This window comes from Cygnus olor, chromosome 3, assembly GCF_009769625.2.
Source record: "Cygnus olor isolate bCygOlo1 chromosome 3, bCygOlo1.pri.v2, whole genome shotgun sequence".
NCBI classification, from domain to species: domain Eukaryota; kingdom Metazoa; phylum Chordata; class Aves; order Anseriformes; family Anatidae; genus Cygnus; species Cygnus olor.
Window position 1 is genome coordinate 71,544,156 of NC_049171.1, and position 12,024 is coordinate 71,556,179.

Sequence of the window (12,024 nt, forward strand, 5' to 3'; positions counted from 1 at the left end):
AAGCCTTAAATTCAGGAAACTCCAAGTTAAAGTTGCAATCTTGTCAGCATGACAGTGCTGAAGTGTGTCCCAGAGGAGCTGGGAGTGTCAAGTCCTCAGCCTGCATTAGAGACCAGCCTAGCACCGTTCCTACAGCAGAGCTGGAGGAGGTCTGCTCGCGTGGTCAGTTAGTTTAGTAAAAAGTCAGCCGAGAGTAAATGTTAAATTGTTGATATGACTTATGGACCTGGCTCTTTTTCATAGTCTGGAATAGTATTTGGGATCATTTTTGCTGGTAGATATTATCATAGTAAAAGTATGTACATTTGTATTTGTCGTTTTGGATTCCTTGGGAAAGTCAGGAATGAAGCTGTCATCTGTACGGATGTCATGGTGTCCCGCGGAGCTGTACTGCTCACAGATCTCCTGCCTTGTCCTCCAAACTTACTGATGGAGAGCCAAGAAGAGAATGTCTCTTTTTAGTGCATATATTTGATAAAGGAGATGCGAAGCTTGCAGAGCAGGACGCAGACTAGTAGTGAGTTTGAACATGATTGCTGTGCCGTGCGTGGGATAAATGGAGGAAATGACCTCGGTCAGGGTGTGGGAAGGGAATCCAAGATGGAAAGCATTTTGAAATAAACTTGTTGTGGCCCTTCACTCTTTGCGCTGGTGAGGGGTGGTCCTGCTGCCTACCACCCTGGTCTGTGCAGGGTGGCTCAGCCTGGCAAGGGGTGGACAACACCCCGTGTAGATGCCTGCAGACCGGGGCAGGGCTGCGGTGCGCTCTTACAGCCCCTGCAGGTTGCTGGGGGTTTTGCTGGAGGGAGCTGGCCTTGGTGATTTGGTCACTGGAGACACCTCAATGGGAGGTGTCCGGCAGGTGTGAAGGAGGAGGGTGACCCAGGTTTGGAGGGCTCCCTTCAAAGGGCACGGACGCAGAAGAAAAGCTGTGTCAGCTTCAGTGGGAGCATGTGAAGCCTTCAGTAACTCATCACTGGTTGTTCTTAAGTCATAATGTGTGGGTTAAACACACAGAGAAGTATGTTGCTGAGTCTGCAAAGTGCCCTAGTCCTGCTGTACATAGCATTCAGAGGGCTCTTCAAAGGGAGCGCTGGAAACTTCTGTTAGCACTATCAATTGAAAGAATGTCCCCCGGATGCCAGGTAACTCCTCTACAGAGGTATAATGAGTAGCTTTGCATAAATCAGACATTACCATTGGATACTGGTCCTCTGCCCCAAAATCCTTGGTGGAGCCCAATGAATTATGGCACACTTTCCTTTGTGCAGGAACTCGAGCGTTCCAGTCCCTGCTTTCTGTGGCCAAGCAGAAGTGTGTGGGAATGTGCTGAATGATTTTTCTGCGGGAAACAAAGGATTTACGTGTCACTTGCCTCCACTGCTTTAACTGATCGGCTTACTTCCAGGAGGAGATCTGAGCTGAGCGTGTGAATTAGTGGCACTGAAAAGCTGACCAGTCTACACAGGAACAAGGTTGACAGTGCCTCTTAAAATGTTAGGGAACCTACCTTCTTGGTAAACCTGGGGCTGGATTTAGTCTCCCCATTTCAATTCTACCTTCTCTTGCATTTTTACATGTGTTAACACATCAATGCTACAAAGAGCCCTGCTAGAGTTAGTGCCGTGCCTCGTGCTGTGGCTGATCTGAACTAAGTCAAGCCCAGGGTCTTTGCAGTTGGAGCGGGCAGCACATCGAGGTTCAGAGGGCCACATCAGCACTGCCTGAGCTGGCTCGCCAGCTGCAGGAAATATCTTTGCAGAGTGAACTCTTCTTAGGATGGACCTGATCCAGAACCTCGTTGAAGCTGGTGGAATTGCTCCCATTTTCTCAAAGGAACTTGGATCAAGCCATCAGCTAAAAAAAAAAAAAAAATCAAGTAAAAATCCATTAACATTTTGCCAAAGTGACACGGTGCATTAATTTTTGGGTGGAAAACAAATATCTTCTTGTGGTATTTTGTCTGTCCTCTTTCTTCTTTGCTTTTCTGCTGATGTGGCTTTGGGATAGCTGTGTGAAGATGGGTAACAGTGAGTATGTGAAAGCGGGGAACAAAGCAGCCGCCTCTGCATGAATTGCTGGATGAGGAAGGTGGGCTGTGCTTTCCAATGTGCCTCTCATTGATGGTAAAATGCCATTTTTCTTTTGCTGCTCATGAATAACAACTGGATGGAAAGCCTTGAGCTGTGCAAAGGATTGCAGCGCTCTTTAGAGGCCTGGCTCTGGTAGTAAAGCTCTGCTTTCTTCCTTTGCAGTTGCACTTTTTCATAATCTATTTCAAATTGGGTGAAAAAATAAAATGGTGTATCCAAATTGTCCCAACCCTTAAAACCAACATACTAAGTGGTTTACCTGCTAGAAAACTACAGAGAGCCACATGGAAAATGATGCCCATTGTGGGCATGAAGAAACGATGGGTGATCATTTTCGCAAGCAATAAACTCTTTTCCTAGCAAAGATCTGGCTGTGATAGAGGCCTTGGTGCATGAACCTGGTTTCCCCAGTGCCTTCTGTGGGGTCACCATCCCTGAGACTGTCTGCACCCGTCAAAAGTTGCCAAATGGGGGCAACTGTAGTGGCATCCTCAGCTGCATTTGACACGTGCTACAAACTTAAGCATCAGCAAACATACATTTTTCAGCAGCTGTATTTAGGGGAGGCTGATGCAATAAGTTATAGCAGTGTGGATGTCTTACAAAGGGTCTTACCTCACAAATGGAATTCATTTTAGAGTTGCCAGTTGGGGAATCAAAATATAGTGCCTCTTTTTTCTGTTCACAGTCTATCATTTTTGGTACAAGTACAGCTGATACCTTTATGTCTATTCCTCCGTGATGGTAGGGCTTGGGTACTTAGGAGTATGCATGGCACACAATATCATTATATCCTGAAGAAATAGCTCAGAGATCTAGGAGCAACAGCTAGCTGAGGTACTGTACATTTCTAGCCTTGGTGGTTGGTCTTGGGAGGGAAGCTGCAGGGTGTTTGTAAACTGAATTGCTCAGCTCTGAAGCTGGATGGCTCTCTCAGCTTGGCAGTGATGCAAGGTAATTATCTTGGAGGACTACTGATTGTGCTCAGAGGGCAGGTAAGGACTTCTGAAGACAAGGATCCACTCATTGAGGAGGGTGAATGAACTGAGCAGTTTGGTACATTTTATTTTAGTCTTCCTTTTTTTTTTTTTTTTTTTTTTTTTTTTTTATGTCCACACAAAGATTTTCTTCCCAGTTGGCATTCTTGGTCTTTTTCTAATGTGGGCATTTGATCACTTTCTGACAAAACTAGCTTTCTCTTCAAGCTGTTAGTTTGCCGATGGTGGGTCACTGTGCTTAGCCTCTCAGACTTCTGCCTGAAATTAAAAGAGAGGTTGGTAGATGTTTATCTCTCCAGCAGAACACTTTTTATAGGTCCAGTTTTCCAGTCCTGAAATAATGGCACATAGAAGCAAAATGCAGAAAAGTTGTTGCTGACTTGGGAAGGCAAGAGCAAACATTCAATACCTAGATTTGTGGTGGCAAATTGACAGTGCCTTATTTTTTGTGTGTGTGTGGCCTCAGATTTCAACTACTTTTTACATTCATATCCTAATAGGTTTGAATCGCTTGGGATATTTTCCCCCACAATTACAGATTGATTACTGGGGTCAGTACTTTCCTTTTCTTCTGGAGCTGATCTGTTTTTTTCCGTTGCTGGATAATTGATGGGGGCCTCTGAAGAATCTGTGATTTGGCAAGTGCAAGCTGCCTCCTTGTGTGGTTGTTTAGAGGATGTTTTATCCTCAGCTTAGAACTCATACTATGGGCTTACATCATTTATAAAATGTTCTCCCACAGCCCTGACACACACAGAAACTTTGGCAATACTAGTGAACATTTCAACTATGGAAAGTCAGTACCAGGGCTTTGATCAGCCTTGCATTTTTGGGGCTAAGATGCTATATACAAATTCCTGCAGCTGTAGCTAATGTTGGATTTACACAATGAAGAGATCACAAGGGAGTTGCTCATTCTCATGTTCTGGAATGTAGAAAAGGGCTTGATTTTATTTTAATTGCAGGTAGCTCTTCAGATGAGATCTGAAGCTGGTTAGTAGTTGATCTGGTTTGGCCAGAATGGAGGTTCACAAAACAGTTAAATCATATTTGGAACCCAAATTGAAAAGTCTAGCAGTATTTACAGGGAGAAAGTGTAGAGATGGAGAACAATCAGCCCTTAGTTCTGTCAAGCACTTGGTAGCTAATCCGGAAACTTATTAGAAAAGAGGGGCTGCAGGTGAATGCATTTGAAGAGTTAGCCTTTTCATTGCTGTTGTTTTGGGATGTCATCGAGTGTTTGTTGAAATCAGGTTGAGATCCTGGTGCGCCAGAGTAGGTGTTACATGGGGAACAGACAGCTGCAGTCCTGTGGGCTTTTATCAAGGTCAGAGCTACTGTGTCTGACAGGAAAAGCCACGGGCACTGTTATAGCTGTCAGCTGTCCAGCTTTCATGCTGATCTGAAATCTCATCTTGGGATCTCTTAGGATCATTTTCCGCTGAGGATTCAAGTGACTTGCCCAGGTTTAGACCATTGCAAAAGGTAGGGAGAGATGCCTGGCAGGATCAGGCTGCAGAGCAGTCCAGGGAAGTGGTGGGAATGTTCCCTGCTGCTCAACAGCCCTAAAACTCCTTGCTGTCCTGGTCCCTTTCTGGAAGCCCATTTATCTGGGCTGGACTATCTGGCCTGGATGGACCTACAGTCTTGATGTTGGGAGTGAGAAGTAGTGCAACATGTCCATACTGTGACGTGGAGATACTTTATGCCAGTAGCTAGTAAGATATTGGGGTTTCTTTATTTTTGGACCTCCTGTTGGTAAATCTACCACTTCCTGCATCCTGGGAGTGAGCAAACTCCTAGATACAGTCCAGTGTGTTTTTTCTCCCCCTGAGGCAGATGGTTTTATTTACAGATCTCTGCGCCACTTGTTGCTGAGACCGGTGCACATGCATGCTTGGTAGATTTTTGTTTGAGGGAGGTAATTTTTATCATCAGATTAATCTGTTTGGAGGAGACTGGAGGATCTGTGCAAAGTTGTGTTGAAGGTAGATCAAGCCCAGAATCCCCCCAGTGGCTCCAGCTCCGTGTCACCCTTACCTCATTTCCATCCATGCTACTTCCCTCTTGCACACTTCTCAATTTCATCACTTTTTCTTCCTAGTCTGCATCAGATTTCCATTCGTGTTCCTATTTTCATGTCACCTTCAGAAGTATTTTAGTAGTTCTTTCTCTGACTTTTATCTCCCCTGTTTCAGCCCCTTCTCCCTGTCTGTTTTCTTTGACCTGTTCTTGCCTCCCTCAGTCTAGGACTGCAACAATGCCTTGATTTTTCAAGAGGTTTTGCTTTCTTTAGCCCAGCAGAAAAGAAAAGAAAAGAAAGAAAGAAAGAAAAAAACTATTGCATATTCTCACAGATCTTGTTTCCAAGGTCCACATCTAGCACCTAGATGTGCAATGGAAGGGATCCTAGTGACAGAGGAAGGTCATAGGATGTGTCCTCGTAGCACTTGACCTGTAGTGAGAGCATCATCAAATTATTTTTTCATGAGCTGTGAACTGTGTAAGTCCATTGTTCCTGGGGAGTTCAGGGTCCCCACAGGAAGGGCTACTTTGGGAAATGAATGACTTAAAATGATGCACCAGATTTATTTCTTCCTTTTTGTCCTTCTCCCTGCCTGCCCCAATGAATATTGCTTGTTTAGGACAGTGTTTTGTTTTGTTTTGTTTTCTTCTGTTTTCCAGTGTTGTAAGGTTTTTGTTTGTTTGTGTAAAGACAAATGATCTTGGCCAGCAGGACCAAACTATGGCACTTAGGGCGCAGTGAGCTCAGCCTCCACAGTCCTTCTCATTGAAACTTGTGCTACTCGATGGAGTCACGATGAGAGGAGCTGGAGAGTGCTTGGATGTGGGGGCTGCAGCAGCAGGAAGCAGTGACTTGCTGTCCCATGGGGACTTAATGAGTGGGAAACGTCCTTGCTGGTGGAGAGTGCTGGCTCTGTGGTGTGCAGCTGAGCCCTTTGGGACAACAGCCCTGCAGGTGCTTGTATGGGACAGAGAAAGCCCAGCTTCACCTTCCTCTGTGACTGAGGTCAAGGCCTTCAGCCACATCTGGAATTGGGCTGTTGGCTCCCAGGCTATGGGCTACAGCAAGGTGGGCAAGTTTCATTCTGTGTCTCTCTGCTTTTAATGACAAATCACTTTCATGTCAAGCCTGGCATACAGTTCACACAAAAAGCCTGGGTTTGATGGGTCAGTATTTAGCATCAAAGTTGTCTAAACTGCTCTCTCATAGCTCTGTCTGGATGCTTTCGTGTCAGTCAAACTGTAACAAGAAAAGATAAGTAAAAAGTGGAGCTAATTAGTGAAGTAGGAACTACAGGCAGTAAAGTGTGGTGCTACTGTGAGGAAAGTAATCTAATCCTTAGGAAGCACTGATCCCCTTCATTCAGCATTAGCGCCGATAAACTTCTCTGCCTAAAGCCACATTTGTTTTAAATTGAATGCTTGCCATATGGCTTTCTGGCTGGGCTAGCTCCTTTTGTATCCTTTGTCCGTTAAAATTCTCTTTTAATTCCAGCCGGAAGCTGTGACTGACTGGCAATGCAGAGTCGATGGGCTGCAGCATCCCTCCCTGCCATCCTGGGTCCATGGGCTCTTGGCACTCAGTGGGACCCTGGTTCGATGTGGATGTTGAGATGTGGGGAGGTGGTGGCTGCTGACAGTACGTGAGAGAGCCAGGAGAGGCTCTGGGGACAGGGCTGGTCCAGCCTGGCCAAGAGGAGGGTGAGGGGACATCCCATCGCAGCCAGCTGCTGCTTGAATGAGGGCTACAAGAAAGCAATTTCTTGGTGGTGTCAGGCCACAAGTGCACTGGGCGGCAGCCACAAGTTGCAGTTTGGGAGGTTGGGTTGTATGTTTGGGAGAACTTCTACTCTAGGCAGCTGGTGCAATGCTGGAGCAGGTCTGCAGGGAGGCTGTGCAGTCTCCATCCATGGAGGTTGTGAAGACTGAGCTAGGGAGAACCAGGGCTGGTCTTGCACAGTGTTGGAGATGGTCTATCTTTGAGAGAAAGGTCAGACAGAAGACATCCAAGGATCCCTTCCACCTTGAATTTTGCCATCGTTTAGTTTTCTATGGTGGTGCTGTGAATGAAAGCTCCTGCCTGCATGGTCAGTGACTATCAGGCTTCTGAAATCTGTGCTAAGCAGTTGCTCAGGAGAGCAAGAAATAGAAACTGTGTGGAGCAGGTGTTTCATAGCGTGTGACTGAATGTTCCTTGAAAAGTGGGCAGGGAACCTCAGGAAAGCAACCGTGTTTATTGTATAGAGAAAAACATTTTATTAAGCACTTAGGGCCAGATCCACTGCTGCGATACAAGTAATACACATTGCTCCGGCAACACAAAGTGTCTGTAAAACTGGTTTAACTGGCTGATTGATCTGGGTTTATAATGGCCTCGTTCTGTTGGTCTGGTGAGGAGCAGCCAGCGGAGAGGAGCTGCTGCAGTCTGTGTGTTTAAAATGATGATCTGCCTCTCTGCAGGCAAAATAAAATGACGAGGTTTACCATGCTGAGCTGCTTTCAGTAGAAAAGCAGAGTTACCTGGGAGTGTGCTGTTCTCTGCTTGTGTTATATACCTGTTTAGCACTGAAACCTTGCATTTCCTACAGAGATTTCAAAGGGAGCTCTGCAAACAGCTTTGAGAGTCACTGTGGTCCTTTCCAAAGGATAAATTAATAGAAGAACGTTTATTGGTAGGGTGTAAGAGGATGCAACTTTGTCAACAGATCAAGACCCAGTGAACAGGTTGATTATAGAAGCTGTCACTGAGCAGAAGCATTAGAAAAGGATCTGCTTTGGTGTATGTGGGGACATGCAGGCATTGGTGCATAGTTAAAGTAACATAACTTAAGTGCTGTCATAAGTATGAGCTCCCAAACTGGTGCTGGAAAGACAATTTCACTCCTCCTCTGGCTGGGGGTACTTTGGTGTGTTGTTGTCTGTCTAGGTGCCGTCCCAGGCTCTTGTTCTGACATTGCTGTGGTTGCAGTCACTGGCTTAGCCAGCAAGCAAGAGGGTTTGAGTACAAGCAGCCTAGTTGCTTGAGTAATCCTTGCTTTATTTTCACCTCCTAAAAGAGCACTGCTAACAGGTAACTCATGCAAGCCATTTGGCAAGTTATAGTGTGGGATGTTCGAAGGTTCATACGATGGGAGTTTGTGAAGTCAAGAGGAGAGGCATGTGCAGGACAGACCTGATGAATATGAACCGTTAGCAATGGGTTTAGGAGAAGAGAACGTGCTTTTAATGTAGATTGCTTTCTGAAGTCAAGTTTAAAAATAGTGAAATGGTTTTGTGCTTCATTTTTCACTGACCTTTAGCACTTGCCAGAAAAAAAAAAAATGTACTTGTGTGCCTGAACTATGGAAAGGGGAATTATAAAGAACGGGGAAAGATTAAAACAGGAAAGCTGCAAGACAACCCCAGTTTCTGGCAGGAGTTCTTGTATTACAGTATGTGTTCACTCTGTGAGTCTTGCGCCAGTCTGTCTGAAATGCCTGGGAAAAGTCCCTGTTGAATATTGTGCATCCCACTTGGAAAACTTGTTACTGCATTGGGTTTTATAGCAAAATTAGGACACTATAAAATTATACCCTTTGTTCTGATGGTATTTTGTAGATGTGTTTGCAACAGAAATAAGTGGGCTGCTGTACATGTCATGTGCTTCATAATAACTGCGGTGGGTTTTGTGTGTGTTTGCTTGTTTTTTTGAAGAGAAGGACATGCCAAACAGACCTCTGAGAGTGCGTGCGCAGTCTCCAGATGGCAGGTTTTCCTTTCGGTGGAAGCCACCTTATGGAGCGGGCTTCAGGGGTCCACGCAGCAGATCCCAAGGTCACCTCCGGGGGTATGGAGAGAGCGGCCGAAGGACGAGTTACGCTCCGCTGCTGCAAGAGCGACAAAACCAGGAAGCAAGGAAACTAGGTGAGCCAGATTGCTCTGATATCATCTATGTGAGTTGATGCCAGACTGCCCTTGGTCATCACCCCATCAATTTGTTCTTTGGTTTCACTTGCCCTATCTGACCAGGCTGCTCTCCAGGCAAAAAGCAATCAGTCTTCTGTAATTGCCTGTTGCTGCTAGGTGGTCATAGATCACGTTATTGCAGTCATCAGAATGATTTCTTCTTGCAAATGGAAGTGTTTGCTATAACTGTGCTCATTGGAAGGGCATTAATAGCAGGGGAAGGGCAGAGAAGAAGAGGCACAGCTCATAGTTCCTTGCATGCGGTGGGACACCTCTCAAATTGTTTCTTGTCATTGTTTCTTGTCCTCTTCTTAAAAATTGTGCTTCTGCATTATTTCTGACTGGTGGAGGAAAACTTAATGCTTTAATTTAATGTATCCACGTTTACCATCAAAACAATTTCATGGACTCCAGACTGGAGTGTTATGCTTGTGTGTCCATCTTTTCTCCTGTTCCTTCCGGAGGTCCTGGTCACTGCAGTCTCCTGAGAGTCAGGTTGGCCTCTTCTGTGCTTCCTGTCCAGTCTTGTTCTGCTGTGCTGTCATGGTTTGCACTCCTTCACTAGATAACGTGCCCTCGACCTAAAGGATTTCCAGCTAACTGTAGCAATGGGGTTTGTAACAGCTTTGTTTCTCCAGAGGCTGTGTATTTCTTTTTGTGCTGTTTGTGTCGTTCCCCTCTTACCTCTCTCTGTCCTGTGGACTCCTCTACACTGAGTGGGCTCTAGGTCTGCACTCATGACTCTTACTTTGATCCTCTTTCTGGAAGTTTCATCTGCTTTTTGCTGCTTGGATGCATTTGCTCAAGGTTAAAGTTCTTTCTCTGAAAATCTCTGCTGCATGCTGGAAGCCCATCCCGCAGACAGTCTGGTCTTGGATTACAAAATTGGTGATGGTTCCAAAATCACACGTGGCTGCCAGAATTCCTGGCTTTGTAATATAAATATCTATTTCCTCTTCTGCTTTGTTGGTTATGTGTAAAAAGAACGTCTTTATCCTGGTTTGTCCAAAGAGAGAGAACTCCTCGGTCACCTATCAGTTATTCACACCCTTTCTGAACAGGGATCTCTTAATTATCTCTCATCCCTTCTCTAGTATTAACTTTTTCATCTTTCTCTGCCAAGACCGGCTCTGGAAAGAGACTCACTGTAGATACCAGCACTTCCATGTCTGTGCAAATGTTGTGTTGGCTATCCAGTACTCCCATGGTCTGAGCCCCTCCATGGTGCCTGGTTGCTGTGTTTTCTGTAACTGCTTCTGTTGCTAGCACTTTCATCCTGCTCTGACTTGCTTCAGGCTGTGGATGTCCCTAGGTGTTATGTACTGTTATTCTTTTTTTGTTGTTGTTTGTTTGTTTTGTTTTGTTTGTTTGTTTATTCTGTTATGGGTTTAGTGGAAATTCAGTAATGTACTTAATCTTTATGAGAAATAATATGTAACCTGTTTTTAAGCATATACTTCTGATTTTCATTGCTTTTATACTATTCTTTCATCAAGAGGGAGAACAAGTGTTTTTAAATAATCAAATTATCAGGAGAACTCAAACCTATAATACAGGACCATTGTGATGTTTTTTTCATGTTAATAATTTGCTTTCCTGCTTCTAAAATACCAACTTTATTGTTCTTACTGTATGCAAGTTAAATCTCTGAGATATATGATATGAACCTAAATAAACTACTTCTCTTCTTGTATCTCAGACAAGAATAAAATAGATTTCTACCTGAAAAGATTGATTTTTATTTACAATGATAAAGGCTGAGGAAAGCCTCTCTTTTTTTTTCCTCGGACGTACAGCCTCTGAATCAGTTCATGTGGTTTCGCTGCCGTCACGGAATACCCAAGGACGAAGTCAACCTGTCTATAGGTCATCTTTAACTAAAAGGAAAGTCACAGGTATGCTTCTTTCACATCAGCTGTCAATTCTTGGAGACATTTGAATGAAATGAGATAGCTTTGATTTTTAATTGCAAGTGCTAGAGCTAGGTTTTTCCTCTGTGGGCTAAAGAGCCTGATGGATGTCTCTGCTTCTCTAATTCAAGCAGTATTAATAAAAGGATAGAATTCTGCAACATGGTTGGGGTTTTGCTGCTTTTCTCTCTCTCTCTCTCTTTTTTTTTTTTTCCTTAACCCCCTCTGCTGTAGCTATTGGCGAACATTATGCACTGCAATAACTGCATGAGAAGGCTTGACTAAATCAAAGCCAGGATCTCCAAATCTGGAAGTCTTCTTGTCACATCTCTGCACCATTATCTCCAGGGTTGATTTCCAGTCAACCTTGCCAGCTAAAGTGTTCACTTCCTTTTGGAAGGAAAGTGTTACATACTGTAGCTGAGGTCAAAGAGGAACTGTATGTAACAGTTTGGGAATTGGTAAAATATTTAAGGACTGTAGAATAATTAGTAATCTGGTCCTGTAAACAGACAGCTAACAGAAGAAATTACATTGTCAGGAGGTACCATCAGTAATGAAAGTACTTGCTTTTCACTGCTGTTGTCTTTGCTATACATCTGTGCTGTCTGCTTGTTATAAGGTGTATTACTGGTGTATTTTATTTATTTATTTATTTATTGAGATCTCCAACATTCTTGTTATTGATGTGCTGTTTTATTTTCCCATTTCAGAGGAGGAAGAGGTGGAGGTGGTGCAAGACATAACTGTTCGGGTTATGTCCTCTCAGTCTGTGCTCGTTGCTTGGACAGACCCACTGTATGAAAAGCAGAAGGTTGCAGCAAATAGGTAGTTAGCACCATGTTTCTTTTTCTGAACAGATACCGGAGGTGAACTGCTGTCAGTGCACTGCTGATCAGTTTCGCATTTATTTAACGATGGTTGGTTATGGGAACAACTTAACTTAGGGCACAGAAATTTGCATGTCTTTGTGATGGTGGCTGGTAGGGGATGCTTCAGAGAAGCTGTTAGAAACCTGGCATGGGTAGGTGCAGGGTGATGTACACCTCCAGT

At 44.4% G+C, this 12,024-nt stretch overlaps 1 protein-coding gene across 2 annotated transcripts in view; it reads left to right on the top strand.

The window, feature by feature from the left end:
- Positions 1 to 12,024, top strand: part of FNDC1 (fibronectin type III domain containing 1) — a 66,476-nt gene that overhangs the window by 17,312 nt on the left and 37,140 nt on the right. For both annotated transcript variants that reach the window (XM_040552475.1, XM_040552476.1), the window contains exons 2-4: positions 8,810 to 9,019; positions 10,858 to 10,956; positions 11,685 to 11,799. In XM_040552475.1, coding sequence (XP_040408409.1) covers positions 8,810 to 9,019; positions 10,858 to 10,956; positions 11,685 to 11,799 — 424 coding nt within the window. The remainder of the gene's footprint in view (positions 1 to 8,809; positions 9,020 to 10,857; positions 10,957 to 11,684; positions 11,800 to 12,024) is intronic.